Raw genomic sequence first — 20,586 nt, forward strand, 5'->3', positions numbered from 1 at the left:
TCACTAATTATCATTTTGTCCTTAAAATTAATTCATTATTTTTCAACTTATTTACGAAAATGCCATCAAAATAAATTCAATATTTTTAACTTATTTACCAAAATGTCATCAAAACTATTTTATTCTCGGGGTCTCACACCTTGAATGCTAAGGTTGATGACATATCTGCTCAACAATTTGACTTTATTCACTAGGAATAAGAAGATGCTGCCAAAACGACGGAAATGGACAGGGCAATGGCAGAAACATCCTCTGCTACTGCAGCTAGAGTTGCAACTAAAGCCAAAGCAGAAAATGGAGATAGAAAATCCAATCTTGAATCTGTGGACATTCACATCCATCCAACACCAAATCCTCCGATCAAACTTTTACATTTTATAACTCTCTGATTATTTCTTTTTTCTGTTGATTAATAGATAGCATCGTGATTTGTGTTATTTTATTATTCTTGATTATTCCACTGTGTTTTGGTATTACCAAAAAGTATAAAATTGTTATAAAATTTTAGTTTTGGTAATGTGTTGCCTCTTAAGATTAAGAAAAATCAGTAGAGAGTTTTTCGTATACAACAATCATCAACAATATACATGAACACAGAAGCTGTTAGATCAATAAAATTCAGTGTACTACTAAGCATATAAGGAAATACTTTCAGTAGCCTGTATCTGATTGTGTGTACAAAATGTCTGGAGATTTCTCTATTTTTGAGGTCGTTTTAATTGAAAAATAAACTTAATTAATAAATAGTACGAGGCCATTTATTTCTCACTGCCATTTTGAGCATAAAACAAATAACATATCTATTTTTTGTACAGGTACTCTCACATTATGAAAGAGTTGTTTTTATTCGAACATTGAATATCTCTTATAAAAAAAATCTCCAAGATGATACTCAAAAGATTATGGAATACTCTTTTGAATTGTCTCTCTGTGTTTCTAAGTCTTCCAAGTATTATGAAAATAAAGAAAATTAGCACGCGCTCAAGTGTTAAATCACATTCAAAAGATCATTCGTGATGCAAATATTCACACTCATTCAACGTATTATCTGTCATATAGTTTGAAGTGATTGTAACTTGTGGAATGAGTATTTCTCATAATCACTATTCCTTTCATACTTGAGTTTTAATAGGGGTGTCAATCGGGTCAGGTGGGTTGGGTTTCGAGTCAACCCGCAATTTTTTTTCAACCCGAACCCAAACCAACCTGAAAACCCCCAACCCGAACACGAACCCGTCTAACCCGCCTAACCCGAATTCTATTTATTTATTTTAAAAAAATTAATGAAAAAAATTCGAAAAAAGTAAAAAATAACATTTTTTTTAATTTAAACACATAATTACAAAATTTCCGATTTAAATTTGAAAGTTTAATTGTAGAAAATTAAAAATAAATTTACTAAATCAAATAAACAATTGTTAAAAAATAAAAAATATACAAAATAAATATTAAATGATGAAAATTTATCATATAAATATACAATAAATTTTGTTCAAACATACAATTTATAAAAATATAGTTAATATTTAAAAAAAAAGTTTTCGGGTCAACCCGCGACCCAACCCGAAACCCGTCTAACCTGACATTAACCCGAACTCACCCAACCCGAACCCAAACCGAACCCAAAAAACCCCAACCCGAACCTGATTTTTTTCGTGTTGGGTCGTGTCGGGTTAATGGGTCGTGTCGGGTTTTGCCACCCCTAAGTTTTAATACTAGCAGTTTCAGTAGGAAATGACAAGACATTATGAAGTGGATTTGTTCTATTGTGTAGTAGAAGATTTTTTCTTCGAAATTTCAGAAACAAGTCTTGCGTTATATTTTTCTTTGTAATGCTTTTTGTTTCATTAGTTTTGTCAATTGTTTTTGCACTTCTCAGTGTTCTGTTGTACTTACAGAAAACGAGACCAGTTTATGATTCTTTAAAACAGTCTGAAGCACACTTTTCAGAAGCACAAGAGTGATAAATTTGAATTGTTAATCAACCCGCTCCTAAACCATTACATCCATCCTAACAATAGTCTTACCTATTATTAATGAAACAATTGCTAAATGATTGTGTATTTTCACAAAGCCAAATTATTCAAACAAATTGACAAAATGATAATAGAGCAACAAAAAATATTTAAAATGAAGAAATATCAATAAAAAAGGAGACAGAATGATTGATATTAAAAAAAATTTAAAAATGTACAAAAAAATAAGATGAAAATATTTTTCTCGTATCATGAAAAATAATATATCACTAGTAGAATTTCCTTGATTTACTTCGCATATTAAATGACGTAATAGGTAGATAATTGCCGAAGTAGACGCACGTGAAGTAATAGGGTACCATTTTACTTCGCATTATCACCGAAGTCGTATCCAAAAAATCAGCGAAGTCTTTGGCTGGAATTAAACCGATGACGAAGTAAAACGTCTTCTACATCATCGATTTCGTAAAGTGCAGAAGTAATAGCTCATATATAACTGCATAGTTTATATAGAATGACGAAGTAAAACTGTTGTATAACTTCATAGGTTTTGTATTTTTGTGAAGTAATTGATGCGAATGACTTCGGTGTTATGAAACTAAATTAGCGACGGTTTCCAAGTAGCGACGGTTTCGAAAGATATATCGTCGCTAATTAGCGACAGTTTTATGAAATTAGCGACGGTTTTATGAATAACTATCGCTAATGAGCGCCAGCTTTACGAATAACCGTCGCTAATTAGCGGCGGTTAAAAAATACCATCGCTAAGTAGCGACGATTGATTCAAAAACTGTCGCTAATTAGCGACGGTGGATTCAAAAACTGTCGTTAATTAGAGACAGTATTTCAAAAATATCGTCGCTAATTCGCGACCATTTATACCAAAAGTGTCGCTAATTAGCGACAATATTTAAATAACTGTCACTAGTTAGCGACAGTAATTCATAAAACCGTCGCTAATTATATTATTTTTTAAAAAAAATTTATTTTTTAAAATTTATAATTATTTCTACATATTTTTAAATAATATCACCAACACATCTAAATATCATATTTTAAATTTGTAAATAATTTATAGAACAGTTTAACCTTGCGATAAAATAAGCTAACAACAAAATTAAATTCATGATCATAAATTAAAAATTGAAGCTAAAAAATATAATTTAAATCAAAATTAAAACAGAGAAAAATGGAAGTAGATATGAAGTGGTGGGAAGAATAAGCCGCGGAGGAGTGTATTTATAGGCAATTTGCGACGGAAATTTATAAATTGTCGCTATTAGCGACGGTTTATGAATATGTCGCTACTTAGCGACGAGTTTTACAACTGTCGCTGATTTATTTAGTTTTAACCGTCGCTATTAGCGACAGTTTATAAACCCGTCGTCGATTGATTTAGTGACTGACTTTTTCAAATGTCGCTTTTAGCGATAGTTAGAATAAAACCGTCGCTAATTAGCGACAGTTTAAACGACAGTCGCCGATTTATTTAGCGACATATGTTTTAAACTGTCGCTAATAGCGACGATTAAAACAAAATCGTCGTTATTTGTAAGTTTTTTTACTTCACAATTTACATTTAATGACGAAGTAGTAAATTTAAAAGCCTTCATTTTTTTGTGTTGTTGTGAAGTATTGAGTTGTGGTGAAGTAAATTCTTTCTTTAAATTCAACACAATTTTAATATGACGAGTTAATTTGTATTTTATTACTTCATCATTTAAGAAAAATTAATTAAAATTATGGTTCATTTTTTTACTTCACTAAATATAAATTTAAATTTTTTTTAACTTTTCACTTCATCAAAACTACTGTGTCGAAATAAAAGATTATAAAAAATTAGAAGTGAAGCTCGTGTTTTTTAAATTGTGAAGTAAAAAAATAATGTTTTACTTCGCTGGTGTTATTACCGATGTTGATTGATATATACTACTTCATAATTAATAATCGTCGAAGTAACGAGTGGCGAAGTAAAAGTCAAAAATTCTACTAGTGGATAAATAATAAGAAAACATAAAAAATATCGAGTTATTAAGATAAATAAAAAAATTAAAAACAAATACATGTTTTAAAACATAACATATATATCTTGTGAAATAAAATTTAATGTGTTAAATGTAAATTATATTTGTCGAAACAAAATAAATTAAAATTTGACGTGAATTTGATTCAATTAAATAGTTGATTTTTACAGCATTGTCTTCTCTCCTAGTAATAATAATAGAGTGGGTTTCATGTGAGACCGTCTCACGGATATTAATATGTGAGACGGGTCAACCCTACCCATAGTCACAATAAAAAATAAAACTCTTAGCATAAAAAGTAATATTTTTTCATAGATGACCCAAATAAGAGATCCGTCTCACAAATACGATCCATGAGACCGTCTCACACAAGTTTTTGTCATAATAATAATAATATAATTAATAAAGAGATGTATTTATAAGAAGAGGACAAATCTACCGCAACACTCTCCAACCTCCATCTCGATCTAGAAACACACAGATATCACAGAGATCGAGCAGCCATGGCAGCGAAAGAAGAGGGTTTCAAAGTTCTCATGTTCCCATTTCTCGCTCATGGCCACATATCTCCTTTCCTACAGCTAGCCAAACAATTTTCAGCAAGAAATCTCCATGTTTATATCTGTTCTACCCCTGTGAATCTGAGTTCCATCGAGAGAAAAATTCCAGAAAAACAATGTTCTCACATTCATCTCGTGGAGCTTCATCTTCCCAGTTCACCTGAGCTGCCTCCTCATTTCCACACCACCAATGGCCTCCCACCCTATCTCCAGCCCACCCTGGAAAAGCTCCTCGTATTGTCGAGGCCCAATTTCTCTAATCTTCTGACAACCCTTCGGCCAGATCTTTTAATCTATGATATCATGCAGCCTTGGGCTGGATCCGAAGCGTCACTACTCAAAATTCCGTCTGTGTCGTTTATCATTTTTGGTGCAGCCTCGGTTTCATATCTTAGCCATTTGGGATTAAAACGTGGAGTGGAGTTCCCGTTTCCCACCATCTGTCTCACAGATTTCGAGCTATCTATGGCGATCAAGACAGTGGAATCAGCTCTGGATGATCGTAAAGATCGTATTGATTCCGAGAATAAGGTGTCCATCAGGCTAATTAACAGCTCCAGAGCGATGGAGGGAAAGTACATGGATTATCTTTCTAAACTAATGGACTGCGAGATTTTACCCACCGGGGCATTAATCTATCAAGATCCAAGTGATACTGGAGATATTGAACAAGATGACGATGAAATCATGAAATGGCTGGAGAGGAATGATGTATGTTCGAGTGTGCTGGTTTCTTTTGGGAGCGAGTATTTCTTGAAAAGGGAAGATATTGAAGAGATAGCTCATGGGTTGGAGCTGAGCAACGTGAACTTCATATGGCTGCTTAGGTTTCCGAAAGGCGAGGAGACGAAGATAGCAGATGCGCTGCCGGAACGGTTTCTTCAAAGGGTGGGGGAGAAGGGTGTGATAGTGGAGAAATGGGCGCCACAGGCCAAAATCTTAAGCAGCTCGAAGATCGGCGGATTTGTAAGTCATTGTGGTTGGAATTCATTGATGGAGAGCATAAGTTTTCGTGTTCCGATCATTGGTATGCCCATGCAACTTGATCAGCCTTTGAATGCTAAGCTTGTGGAGGAGCTTGGCGTCGGGGTGGAGGTGTTGAGAGATGGAAATGGGAGGTTTCGAAGGGGACAAATATCGAGTGTGATCAAGGATGTTGTGTTTGGAAATGAGGGAGAGAAATTGAGGAGACAGATTGAAGGACAGAGGACGCATATCAGATCAACAAGTAGAGAAGAAATTCATGGAGTTATGCAGAAGCTAGCAGAACTTTGTGGGAAGAATAGCTTTGATGTCAAAATTTGAAGTCATCAATAATATCATTGCTAATCTTGTTGTTGAAATTATGTAAGGTACGTTGGATCAATAATATCAGCAATAAAAATATCAAAACGATTAAGCCATCATGTGGTTTTACACATCATCCATTGGTTATTCCTACACAATCTCCTTACCTCGTGTTGTAATACGGAAATTATAATATAAAATCAAATATCGAATGGGGTTAATTTTGATAAACCTGATTGCACCTAAATTTGATTTTCCTTGATCTTTGATAAGTCTTCTTCGATTGTGTATTACACTAGTATCCAATATTAGAGAAATTACCTTTAATCCACACTCTAAACCCTTGGAAACGCCGGTGATGTCCAGCTAGCTAACTTGTTGTTTGGATTTTATTGACTCTTATGTAAAAAAAAAAAATCTTTATCTTAATAATATTTTTTGGTTTTTACTCAATAATGACATTTACTCTGTATACACATACAAGCTGTACATATAAAGTTCTTAAATAAACTATAAGTACTATGAGGTCCACGAGTCTAGTTTATCATGAAATTCATTAGGAATTGTACCATATAGTTCAAACATGTTCCTAGTCAAATTAGCCGTCCAAAACAAAGATAAAGGTCGCTCGATTTGATACTAGCTTTTGTGATGTAAACGTCGTGTTTCATTGCTAAAGGCATGTACATTTCATTGCTAAGAGCATGTACATGTTCATTCATATAGATGAATGATCATTTGATGAGGCATTGAACAACCTTAATTTAGGATGTCTAAGTAGTTATCACTTATCGAGTGCAATAGTTTGAGATTATGGTTATACATCATTAGTCATTTTACTCAGGACAACATGGAGGTTCTGTGAACTAGCATATACTTTGATATGTTTAACGACTCCATTGAGTTTTATCGGGTGGCGAGGTTGTGTGTAGTTTTGAAATATGTAGGAGTCAATTCATTGTAGTCGAGGATTCATCGCTTGCCTATGGCGAAGATATCTAAATGATATTATGAACTAATAGTGCATGGAATCTCACTTCAGAGTAAGATATGTGGATTTTGGAATGGTATTTCCTTAGTTGCATATACCATGTCACAATTATTACTCAATGATTCATCACCTCATAATCGAATCAATTTTCTCTCGATAAAACAATAGTTTTATATTCGATCAGGATACATAGTTGGGTGGTAAATATCATATGTCTTACCACTTCCTAAACCTTGTCCACTCTATTTGATATAATTGCTCTCTAGTCTAACATTGACAGATTGGGTTGTTTGGCTCACCATAGTCGTCACATAGTCAAGAATTCCACTAGCCAATATCTTTGATATCTCATCCACCTCTTCTGAGTTATCTTTGGTTGGAGGATCTTGAGATTCATGAGTCTTATGGGATAGAAGCTGGCCATGAAATTGGCCTTCCAGTTGGTCAATCATATCTTGCACAAAGATTTCGTGTGCATTCTCTTCGACACATTCTTCTTCATGTTCTGGATGAGCTTCAGCTCTTTTTTATTTTCTGATGGATTTAGTCTTTTTGGTTTGTATTTGAAAGTCCCCCGAGCATTCCAAAAAATTTTGTACAATATTTCTTGAGTTGCGGGAGTGCCAGATACAGCAATGCACCAATTTGTGTAAAAATTATAAAAATATTTTACGATTGTAGATATTGGATTTGACTGTCCATTACAATCTCCTAAGCAAATGCCATACCATAAACGAAGAAAAATAAAGAAAAACTACTGGATTTGAGAGATAAAGTCGTAACTCGATTATATTTTCAATAAAATGTAGTAATTTAGAAAATATTAACATATAACAAAAGGTTGTTGATGAAATCTGAAAGAAAATGACTTGAACTATTGAAATTTGAAATGAAAACGTTTGACTAAGGCCGTGAAAATTCTGTAAGGAGTTTTCTGAAATTTGTGGGATTTATGTGTCTTCTTGTGTTTGTACGGATCTTCTTCTCTTCTGATTTTTGGGGTTCATGACTTTGTCCAATATCTCTCAACTATCTCTTATTGTTAGTACGCACTTTAATTTATTCAAATCAATTCAAATGACCGACGAACACTTGTCCACTCTTTTCACCTTTTTCTTTTTGGACTTTGTCTTAATCAATTTTGGACCTAATTAAAATATATCCCCAACACATTCTTAATTATTTATAGCTCATGGCATGTCATGTACGTGATATAAAATTTCTTGTTGACTATCTCTAAACTTGAAATTTTGCATATGTGATCAAAGTATTAATCACAAGGTCTTCAAATTTTATATATTTTAAATTAAGTGGAAAGGATAAATAAAACCAAAAAAAATTGATAATTCACATGGTAGAAATTCTAGAAATGGTAAAACAATACAAGCAATCAAAGGAAAAAGTCCTAAACTTGATAAGTGTCAAGAAGTTAGATGTTCATCTCAATAACATGATACTGTATGAGAAGAAATAGATCGACTATTACCTACAATCAATGAATATGAAATAGGCCTTGAAAATCTCATTGAATTTTTTCAATTTGTTTGAGAGTCTTCTAAACACTCCAAACATCACTATTAATGGTGTTGTGTAACTTTTGTGTGTGAGCTTAGGCATGGTCGTACCTCCTGTGAGGCGAGAGAGGCCATCGTCTCAAGGCCCGGCCCTCACAGGGGCCCAAAAAAAAAATCATTGGTTGAGGCTTATACTTAAATAGTATGTGCATTGGATATTTAAAAAAAAAATTGGACATTGACATATTGAAAACATGATTAAATATGATGATTGTGTTCATTGGGGATTTAATCAAATTATGTAGAGCCCAAACAATAAAGCTACACGGCTCATTAATTAAATTTTTAAAAATTTTGTATGCATAAAATGATCATGTTTGCCTAATATATTTATTATTTTATCTTGTGTCAACGCATGTGTCAAACTTTTATACTTTACTCTTCGATTATTTGGTCTTTTTTTCTTGAATTCATGTAGTTGGACTCATTTCAAAAAATAAAACACAAAAAATTGTGATACTTACCTATTTTACATATCTTTATTTTCTATTTTCTTGAATAAAATATTATATTTATTATTTAAAACAAATCATATATTTTTACAATTGGTTCATTATATATATCATTTTGTTATTTTGATAGTTTATATTGATAAATTCCAATTTTAACGACATATCTTATAATTTTTGTCAATTTCAATCTTTTTCCAATATAATTATTCATATGACACTGCATTACGTTAAAACCATGTCGATGTGGTGGCGCACGAAGAAAAAAATCACAAAGAGATAAATATATAACTCGTAAATTATATTTTTCTTATATCTATTATTTGGTTATTTTTAATTTGCAAGCTTTACGGTTATTTATCACAACAAGATTTTTTTTAACATATCGCCTCAGGCCCCGTGAACCACAGGTACGACTCTGAGCTTAGGGTCCCCAAATGCCATTATTTATAGATGTCTTCTAACAATCATAAAGAAACTCGAGATTTGGCAAATCTTGATGATTTTCATTAAGGATTCGGTAAATCAAATCTCAATATATTTAAAATCTTATTATAAATAATATTCTTGATTTATTTTTCTTTAATTAATATATATGAGACGTCTCTCATATTTATCATAAAGAAATATGGTGAGAATAATTAAATTATTTTATGGACTAAAATAAAATAATCTAATATTATTCTACTTGATCTTCATATTTCAAATAACCGAATAATCAATAAATCAATCATAATCCAAATTTAAGAAACAAATACTTGAATCATGACGATCGGTCCTCTTACACTTAGTATTATCTTCCATGTATCATACATAACTTAATGAAAAAAATCATTTTTTTTATTTTAGGTCCAACTTTGGTGATATTTATAAAATCAATGAAGCATACACAAATAAAATATATGAAAAAAATATCATAACAGAGTTTCATTAATAATTGAATTTGTCCTTATAACAAAAATTACATAGAGGAACAATGTCCCATACTTTCTACATGATCCTTAAATTTATGTGTTGGCATACCTTAAGTTAAAGAATCTACAATCATCAATTCATTGTTAAAGTGTTTGATAATCATTGTCTTATATTTAACACGTTCTTTTATGAATAAATATTTAATATCGATGTGCTTTATTTGACTTCCACTTTTGTTATTCTTATCCATAAAAACAGCTGATGAATTGTCAAAAAAATATCATCAATAGCTTAGATATAGAATCTACGATTCTAAGCCCCAAAATGAAACTCTTAATCCGGACACCATGTGTGGTGGCCTCGGAACAAGATACAAACTCAGCTTCCATAATGAAAGCACCATTCAAAGTTTGCTTTGCGCTTCTCTAAGATACATCTCCACCAACTAGCGGGAAAATATATCTAGAAGTGAATTTTCTTGAATCAATACAACCAACATAGTCTGAATCAGAGCATCCAACCAATTCCAAATTCTCAGTTCGTCTGAACATAAGACTTTGGTCCCTTGAAGGTGCCTCGTCACTTTCTTTGCAGTTTTCCAATAGTACATACCCGGATTAATCTAATATCTCCCTAACATTCTAACTATATATGCAATGTTAGGTCTAATGCAAATCTGATCATACATCAAGCCTCCAACAACACGAATGTTCTCCATTTTTTCCTTTAATAGTCATTTTTCATGCATAGATCTAAATTGAATTTGTCGCCCTTCACCACATTTGGTGAATAACCCTTCATCTGAAATCTATCTAAAATTTTATTGATACAGGTCACTTGAGACAATCCTAAGATCCATTGATATCTATTTCTATATACCTTGTTGCCAATAACATAAGATGCATCACTCATATCTTTCATATCAAAGATTTTAGATAGAAATTGTTTCACCTAATATAGCATTCCCTTTATCATTTGTGGCAACTAATTTATCATCCATAGATAAGATAAAGAAAAAAATCTCACTCCTACTGACCTTCTGGTATATGCATTAATCTATTATGCTACGAAACCAAATGAAAAGATGATATCGTGAATTTTTAGATACACTGGCGGGAGGCTTGCTTCAATCCATATATGTGTTTCTTAAGCTTGCACACAAATTGCTCACCATCTCTAGAAAAAAAAACCCTTCTAGTTGTTTTATATAAATCTCTTACTCTAGATCACCATTGAGAAACACTGTTTTCACATCCGTTAGTGCAAATCGAGGTCAAAATTTGCAACTAATTCCATAATCATTCGAAGAGAATCTTTATTATAAACAATAGAAAACGTCTCCTGAAATTCGATTCATTCCATTTGATTGAATCCTCTTGCTTTATATCTTTCAATTTTGCCAAATGAGCTTTATTTGTTTCGAAGACCAATGACATCCAATGGTCCTCGCACCATTAGGCAATTGAACAAGATCCTAGACTCGATTTGATGCCATCAAATTCTTTTCTTTCTTCATGGCATCATACCATAATTTCAATTCACTACAACTTATGGCTTTTGAAAATGTTCCAAGGACATTTTCGGATCCTATATTAAAGTCTGATTCTTGCAGATACAGAATATAGTCACCGGGCATTTCTTATTTTCTTATTCTAGTATATCTTCTTAAGTTGTCATCTTGGGGCGATTCGTGATCAATTGTTCAGTCAACAATTGTTTCTTGTTCCACACTAACAGCTAGATCGACTAGATTTTCATCATCATTATGTGGATTTTCAATAATTGGCTTTCCATCACTTGTTGGGGCTTAAGGGGTGCGAAAAACGGCCGATGGATCATTTGGATAAGAAGGTTGATCATTAATGTGGTCTTCAAGAATTGTATCATTCAGATTATCGCACCCATTAATCAAGTAATTTTCAAAAAAAATTCATTTCTTGATTCCACAATTCTAGTGATATGAGATGGACAGTAGAATTTATATCATTTGGATTTTTCGTAGTACCCAATGAAATATACATTAATGGTTCTTGCGTCCAGTTTCTTTTTTTGTGGGTTGTAAACTCGTACTTCATACGAACATCCCCAAATGTGTATCTACTGCAAACTCGATTTTCAAACTTTTATAATTCAAATGGAGTCTTTGTGATAACTTTGTTTGCAACTCTTTTTAATATATGCATTTCTATTTTAAGAGCTTTAATACACAAGGTCGTGGGAAGTTTGGAGTCACTCCTCATATTCCTAACCATGTCCATTAAGGTTCGGTTTTTCCTTTTAGCCACACCATTTTGGTCCGGAGAACCAGGTATGATATAAGGACAACAATCCCATTTTCTTGAAGAAACATCGCAAACGGCCCAAGAGGTTGTCTATCTTCAGCGTATCTACCATAATATTCACGTCCTCTATCAGTCCTCGTGATCTTAATTTGTTTTTCACAATGTTTTTCAACTTCAGCCTTAAAAACCTTAAAGGCATTCAATGCTTCGTGTTTATTATGAAGTAAGCAGATATACATGTTATCATGAGTAATCATCGATAAAAGTGATGAAATACTTCGGACTTTTAATATCCATGTCTGGACAACGTATATCTTAACGTCTTATCTCTAACAATTTATTAATCCTCTTGGCACCCCTTCTGGAATTTTGTCTATTTTTCCTTAATGCAATTCACACAAGTCCCAAAATTAGTAAAATCTAAATTATTAGGTATTCTATATTTTACTAATCTCCTAATCCTAGCTATGGAGATGTGTCACTATCTCCGGTGCCACAATACATATGAATCTTCATTATAATACATCTTTTAGTACCTGCTTGAATATGCATAGTGTTTGGTATCATTTTGTAGATAAATTTTAAAAAAAAACCCATCAATCATTGTATCATTCCTAACAAGATTTGATTTATAAAATAAATTCATAGAATTATTCAAAAATTTAAATGAGTATCCAAACGGTAAATGTAACGTCCAAAAATCTGGTTACGTACACCGCATGCATGAAAATAATTAAATTGATAAATTAATTTAATTAAATGATTTTGGATGCATGAATGACATATTTTGATTGACAAAATTATTAATTGTGTAATTTTGCTTGATTTCATAATTTAACGATTTTCAGGAGAATATTAGTGGTTGGCCGGAGACGAAGGATCAGAGATGATTAAAATGTTAAATATTTAAAAGTTAATTTTTTTTAGTTAAGAAAATATTTATTTTAAATAATTTAAGAATGTTATCATTTTTAAGGTCAAATTTAAATTAATTAGTGAGAGCAAGGAATTTATATAATTTAAAAGAGATTTTTGAAATATGTATTTTAAATCTTTTAAATTTGAGGCCTAATGATTTTATTGATCTTAATGGGTCTAATTTATTAATTAAAAAATAGGGTTAATAAAGCTCATTAATTAAATGATTAAGAAGCTTTTTTATTTTTTTAAAATAATTAAACCCGAAGCCCTAAACACACACCCCAAAACACATCGGAACACTACACACAATTCATGAAAGGAACCGCGGCCGAAACTAGGAGTCTTGCCAAGGGAGTTTTGAATATTTTTTCTCCTTCGTTCTTCGATTTTGTTCATCGTTCTTCCTTCTAGCAACAATCACTCGACTCCCTTGCATCCTAAGATGGATTTTTGGTGGGTTTTGTCGAGAAAAAGAGTAGTAATCGTTTTAAATTAAAAGGCACATTTTAACCCTTTTTTTGCATCATTCAAACCATATTACGCATGTTTATGATATTTTTAATGAACAACATGATGATCAAGTTTTATTAACGTTTTGAAGGATTTAATTTAAAGTTTAGAAGTTTTTAATGCATGTTTGAGTTGCGTTATGATTCCTAGGGACTCGCTGCCATTAAATGGAAGAGATATGATGTTTAGAGGCCTAAAGGGAGTCCCGTGTTGGTTAGAAGAGGAATGGAATGAGAGGGAAAAGAGCTGAGCCTCGGTTAAGATTATTTGCATGTGAGGCTTCGATTTAGGCATTTTCAAGGGAGGGACTAAATGCAGGATGTCTAGCCATGATCAATGCCCTGTGTTGGGTCGAGTCATTATCCTAGAGAGTCCTAGTGTGGCTGGTGACAAGGGCAGAACGATAGGGAAGCATTGAGGGCTCGGTTTGGCCTAGGGCGCATGGTTTTGGGGAAAGAAAGGGGGAAAGACTGCGCATGGTGGGCTGTGTGCCGGAGATAGTGCGTGAGTGGTGCAATAGGGTCCTAATTTGGTGTCTAATGGGCAGAAGGTAGCATGGCTAGGGTTTGGTCGAAGGTGGCTTGGAGTAAAGATGGGTCGCGACGCAAATCATGTGGCAAATCACGCGAGTTCGGCTAGGGCTGAGGGTAGAGGGTGGAACATGGTCTTGTGTAGGCTGGACCATAGCTCACAAGGGTGGACTAGGGTCTAGTAAGTCATGGTTCGAGTTTGGGAAAAAGTTGTTACGTGTCGAGTCAATTCGGGCTAAAAACGAGATTACAGTTTAGCGGTTAAGTCAAATTGTGAAAATAAGTCAAGGGCTTTGATTTTATGCTTGATAAAGTCTTTAGAGGTCAAAAATAAGTTTATATAATGGTTCAGGATAGGCTCGGGTCAAGGAATGTAGGAAAAAACTGATATGGGTAAGGTAGGGTTTTAGGGGTAAAATGGTCATTTTACGTCCAATAATATCCGGAAGTCCTGGCTATGTCCCGAGTAATCATAATATGTGTTAAAGGTTATTTGAAATGAAGATGCTAAATATATTATATATGCTAAGGTTAATAGATTTTTGGTTCCATGCTTAGTTTATAATATATACGTTATTTCTAAATGGAATAAGGGAATGAAAAGAAAATATATTGAAGGATGTGATTTGACTGTGACGCAGAAGATATGTTGGGGATTTGTCGTAAAAAGGGACGGTGAACTTAATTTATGTTAGGCCACAGCCTAGTGACGAGAGTTGCTGACACCCCACAGTCAGCTACCATAGTTTATAGATTGATCAATCGAATAGAGGATAAAGGATGAAGGATAGTCACTTTCAATTATAAAAATTCGCCGAAAATTATTTATGAAAAAAGATGAGGAAATGCTATATAATGTTGAGGATTTTGAATAATTTATGAAAATGTGTATGCTAGCAATTTTTAAGTCGGAAGTATTTTATTAAAAATATTGTTTTAAATACATGTGTTTGTATATGTATTATTTACTATCACGGTTGGGATGTGTTGGGTCATTAGAATCACTAGGTTTGAATGGTTGCAGGTGAGGAAAATGATGAGGTTGGAGCCTTCGACTCTTGACGGACTGGGCTGGACAGTACACACCTGAAGACCTCTCGTTTTTTTTGCTTTATCTTAAAAAATGAAAAATTGAGTTTTATTTTGAGGAGTTTTAATATTTGATTTTATGGTAGTTTGAATAATTTTTGGAGGGCTATGGAGTTTATTTTGATATGGTATCATATTAAACTTTTTATTTAGCATTTTTAAATTGAAGCTTAAATTATTTAATTCCGACGAAGAGTTATTTTCGTGAGGGAAAATAATTCATAATATTATTTAATTAAAGTAAGAATGAGATGAGGGATGTTTCAGTTGGTATTAGAGCCAAGGATATTGTAAGGGTTGTGTCTACTGTCGGTTTCAGGAAGCTCAAGAAGTCAAGCCTCAAGCTTTTGAGTTTTTACCGCTTTAAATTTTACATGTTAAATTTAAATTCTTTTATGATATAGAAATTGGGATGTTAGAAATTTTCGAATTGAAATGCATGTTGGTTTCAGGACTTGGACGGTGTGTAAAATTATGCCTCCGAGACGTGTTGTTTTCATGAGTGGGGATGAGGATAGACATGATGAGATACCTCGACCACACCCAGATGCTGCTAAAAGGGTACTATAGGGGATGGTGCGACTACTGGAGAAGCATGCCGGTAATGCTAATAGGGGGCGACAATAGGATATATATGTACAGTTCAGGAGGATGAACTTTAAAGATTTTACTGGTACTACCGATCCATTAGTTGCTGAGGGATGGATTCGATCTTTAAATTTGATCTTCCGATATATGAATATGGCTGACGCTGACAGGGTACGATGTGCCATATATCCGCTGAAAGATGATGCTTCCTTATGGTGGGTAGGGACTGAAAGAGGGGTAAATCTGAATACCCTGACTTGGAAGGAGTTCAAGAGAATCTTTTATGAGAAGTACTTTACTGGAGACGTCAGGTCAAGGCTGAAGAGAGAGTTTATGAGTCTCCGATAGGGAGATTTGTCTGTTGCTGAGTTCGTCAAGAAGTTCGATAGGGGATGTCACTTTGTGCCCCTAATCGCCAATGATGCTGCTGAGAAATTAAGACACTTCTTGGATGGTCTCAGGACTACCGTCCGCCGTGACGTACTGTTAGCAGACCTGCCTAACTATAACGATGTTGTCACTAAAGCCTTCGGAGCATAACAGTCCTTGAAGGACATTGAGAGGGAGATGCAGATGAAGAGGCCCCCTCCACAGCACTAGTAGTAGAATAAGAAGCCTTATGTAGGGCCACAGAGGCGAGAGGGACAGCAGAAGCCTCAGGGACAGCCACAACAACAACCATAGAGAACAGCTGCTCCAAAGACTGACGAGAAGCCGTTATGCAAGGAGTGTAATCGCCGGAAATATGGCAATTGCAAGTGTGGCACCGACAAGTGCTTTAAATGTAGAGGAGATGGGTACAAAGCTAGTGATTACCCAAAGCTGAAGCAATCTGCAATGGGTCGAGCATACGTGATGCATGCTGAGCAGGTAGAGCCAGACACTAGACTTATCACAGGTAACCCAGCTAATTCAGAATTTTATGCCACTTTATTGCTTGAATTACTAGGTACGGATAGTAACAATTGTATGTGTATTGGACTTGATACTTTAGTATTGCATGTCTCGAATTTTGCACAACTTAGGAAGGAATTTTCGAACAAGAGCTTAAAGGCATGAATTATAGGAAATCAAGAGCTTAGAGGTTGAATTTCTAATTAATTAGAACACTTTAAGGATTCAATTGCATAAGTCGGAAACTTTAAGAACTTATGTAACGATCATGGGCCATTAAACTGAACCAACATGGGCATCGACCCATACCTATGCACCACTACTGATCATGGATTGCTAGGATGGTCCAGCATGGACCTCGGCACATGTCCATGCACCGCCACTCATAGAATATCCCACTCTTGGAAAGTGGTTTCTTTCGCCTCCCCCAACACTTGAACCTAGGACCTCCGGGCATTGGGAGGGAAGAAAAAAATCTCAAATTTTAGAGGTTACTTTCAATCCTTGGGCAGATACGACGAATTGGAAAATTTCTTGCCGATAATAGCAGAAGCAGACCAAATGTTGTTCTTTTCATGAGATTTGATACTTAATTTATTTATTTTTTTTCAAATATCAATCTTAAATGTCATTATAGTCGTGTTCAAACTGTATTTTTTCTAGCATAGAAGCCACCTAAAACATTTATGATGTAGTTTATTGGATGCATTGGATTAAAACGTCGTCGTTGCATTCGAAAAAAATGGAAAGTAAAAGAATCCCTACCAGGTCTTCAATCTTTTTTTGCTTTTTATTTTTCAAGGGAACTAATTTTGTCATTTGAACAAGTGATTTAATTTATGTCGATTAATTACATTGTGCTCACTCTAACTGCTTACATATGCGAGACTTGTGAAATTTAAAATAAGTGCAACACATTGTAAATTTAAACTATGCTATTTTTTAGATCCATAGGAACATGCTAAAGTAAAATGGATACAATGTTCAAATTGCTATGTAGAAATGCAAATGGAAAAAATACATGATTGAGAAACCAGAACATTTAAAAATAAACGTTTTATCTATAAACTTAAAAACCTTTTGAGTTCAACTTACTTAACGATACCATATAATATCTAAATAATTTAGATGAAATAAGAAATAAATAACACTCAGGAATCATTTTTTAAATTAAATAACGTTTTACAATCAGATTTACTTAGATATGGCAACGAGATGGGTCTGAGACGAGTTTGGTCAAACTCAAGACCCGCCACGCGACACTTCTAGACCCGCCCTAACTCGAAATCTGACGATTGGACCCGCTGCATAATTTTTTATTTTTTAAAAAAATATAATTTNAGGACCCATCTCACTTGTAGACCCGCTTAACATGGTCTAAATCTGTCTAGAACAGGGTGGGTTTAACGCGGAGCCAGGTTTAAACTCGGCTCAACCCGACTCCGTTGTCATCTCTAGATTTACTCATCCAAAGTTGGGCCAGAATATTTACCATCACTGCTCTATTTGATAGTCATAATTTCAATACAGAAATCGTTTGCTAAGTGGGAAACATCCAATAGCTAACACACTGTTTTGTTTGCTATTTGTGAATTTTTTTCCCAATTCGTTTGTTTTATTTAGTAATTTTTATTTCTTGTTTGCGTAACCGAAGGCACCAACAATCAAATTAAGATCCACATTGTTTGATTTTAGAAATCGAATTTCAAGTTGGAACGAAATTTTTTTGTTCAAACATTTTTGGCATGCCCAATGGGACCATTCCACCAAAGAAGCGAGGAAACACCGATAATAATGAAGGGAAGAATCAACCATTAGAGTAAGAGATCCATGAGACAGAAAAGGATGAAGAATATGGTAAAAAATAACTTTAGGGAGGAAGTTTTGAGAAAAATGTTTTCAGAAAAGAAAATCTTGGTCATACATCATAGGAAGTGTTGACGAATAAAATACTTTGGATGTTGCGGATGTTAACAAAAAGTTTGAGGAATTGACAAAGATGATGACAGTGGTTGTGACTTGCCTTAAGAATGTGGCTCTGTCGTTTCAAGTCAATCAGTCAATGAATTCCTGTTCAATTTCATAGGATAAAGAGCCAAAACAAACATTAGAGGCGTCTCAAGCTGGCAAGAATCACCACTTGGAACAGCCTCGGGATAACCAACATGTGACGGAAGATAAATATACTCCCCTGCACTGGAGAGATGATGATTAGTGGACAAAGAACCATAACCGCAATAATGGTAAGCAAATGGCCAATGAAGTTTTTTTGTGACCTCTCCAAATGTGTTGCAACCAGTGATGTATGAGGATGTAGGGTTGCGGGAAATATCAATGTTGAATTCGGGGATTAATGCCATGGGATAGTGTATCCTCCACATCCATTAAGGCAAGTTATGGTCTTGAATTTCGACATTGTGCCTGATGTTATTATAGAATTGTGTGGCCTAGGGGTGAGGCCAATGAATAGGTTGGAATTTCACAAACCCTGCCCCAATGTTGTTGACTAGGACAACCCTTATATCAACTTAGTGTAGAAACTTTTTTCCCTCAGTTTGTGAGAACACCTTCGGGTTGTTATCATTGTTCAGTTCTCACACACACACGCACACACCACCACCACCCAAAATACAGTTTTGCACAAAGACAATAAACTTGTGTATGTAGTCTTTCTCACATAGACGTTAAAAAAGTGTTGGCTGGAAGGTGCTGTCTTTAGTCTAGTATAGGAGTTCAGTTAGGCAGTTGTGTAAGTCCTAAGCTGTGTAAGATTTATACAATAAGTTGTATAAATCTAAGTCTTCTAATGGATCCTACCCGAGGTGGTAGAAGGAGTGAAGTAGGAGAAGTTCAGTCTCCGAACATCTATAAACATATTTTGTGTTATTTCTGTTTAACTGCTTGTTATTATTCTTAAATGTTTTAATCAGTTTAGCTGATATTAGTTCAGTTCTGTCCATAACTGAACTGATATAAGCTCTAACTGATTTCCCGTATCTCAGTTATTCCGTTGCACATGATATAAAATCTATCAGTTTTCTTAACGAAAGATTACTTCAAGTATTTTCCGCTTAGTTTTATGCCAAACTTGATCTAATTCATCGGTGTAAACATTCTTAGAACATTATGTTGAAAGCACCTCACTGGTGCCAAGCAAATGATCCATCAATGAGGGTATCATATTTCTTACTTTACGTTATACTCACGGGATGTTGGGAAGTCTAGTGTGGAACATGTGGCAAGGTTTTACAATCCAATGTAGTGAGTTAGCAAACTTAGACAATTTTGCTAATTATAAACTCAGGTTGTTTCCCAACTCCCTAACTAGCACTGCAATCATGTGATATGCTTCATTACCTCGAAAGTCTATTATGACATGGTATGATATGGAACGATAATTCCACAATCAATATTTAAGAAAAAAACATATTGGCATAACAGAGTTTTATAGGGAGATTCAGATGTGGGGGGGATCTGCAAATAGTTTCATCAGTGTATTTAAGAAAGTGAGAAGTAGGTGCATTTTTTTTTCCAAATCTAAATATGGTATGGTGGGATTTGGATGTCGATCTAACAAAGTAATTCTGATATATGGAAAAGTAGGTGCATATTTTTTTTTCCCAAATCTGAAAATGTTAAGATGGTATGGTGGGATTTGGATTTTGATCTAACAAAGAAATTTTGATATATGAATTTTCGTGACTTCTATGAACTTGTTGCTAAAGTGTCAGAGTGTAGAGTATTTGTGTGCGGAGAATCATAAAATGAAAATGATCTTAGGTTCATATTTTCAAGGGTTGCTTTGGCTACAGTAGTGAATTAAGGATCGTGTGTGTCCTTTATTAAAACACAAGACTAAGAAACCATCGAGGAAAACTAATCCTCCAGTACAAGTGTCATATTCTTTCGATGGAAGAAAATTTTATAACATTCCCACGTGATCTTAAGCTGCCGAGCGAGGTAGAAATGAAGGGATTTTTTTTTTTTTTTTTTTTT

At 34.1% G+C, this 20,586-nt stretch overlaps 1 protein-coding gene across 1 annotated transcript; it reads left to right on the forward strand.

The window, feature by feature from the left end:
* The first annotated feature begins 4,466 nt into the window (after nt 1-4,466).
* LOC140965175 (beta-D-glucosyl crocetin beta-1,6-glucosyltransferase-like) lies at nt 4,467-5,957 on the forward strand. Its single transcript, XM_073425270.1, has one exon. It carries the CDS (start codon nt 4,504-4,506, stop codon nt 5,863-5,865), a length of 1,362 nt encoding a protein of 453 aa, XP_073281371.1. The 5' UTR covers nt 4,467-4,503; the 3' UTR covers nt 5,866-5,957.
* Nucleotides 5,958-20,586: the final 14,629 nt, after the last annotated feature.

This window comes from Primulina huaijiensis, chromosome 18 (genome assembly GCF_012295235.1).
Source record: "Primulina huaijiensis isolate GDHJ02 chromosome 18, ASM1229523v2, whole genome shotgun sequence".
Classification (NCBI taxonomy): Eukaryota; Viridiplantae; Streptophyta; class Magnoliopsida; order Lamiales; family Gesneriaceae; genus Primulina; species Primulina huaijiensis.

Bases quoted from the DNA above. Each gene is read 5' to 3' on its own strand.
- LOC140965175 (XM_073425270.1), top strand. From the start codon at position 4,504: ATGGCAGCGAAAGAAGAGGGTTTCAAAGTTCTCATGTTCCCATTTCTC.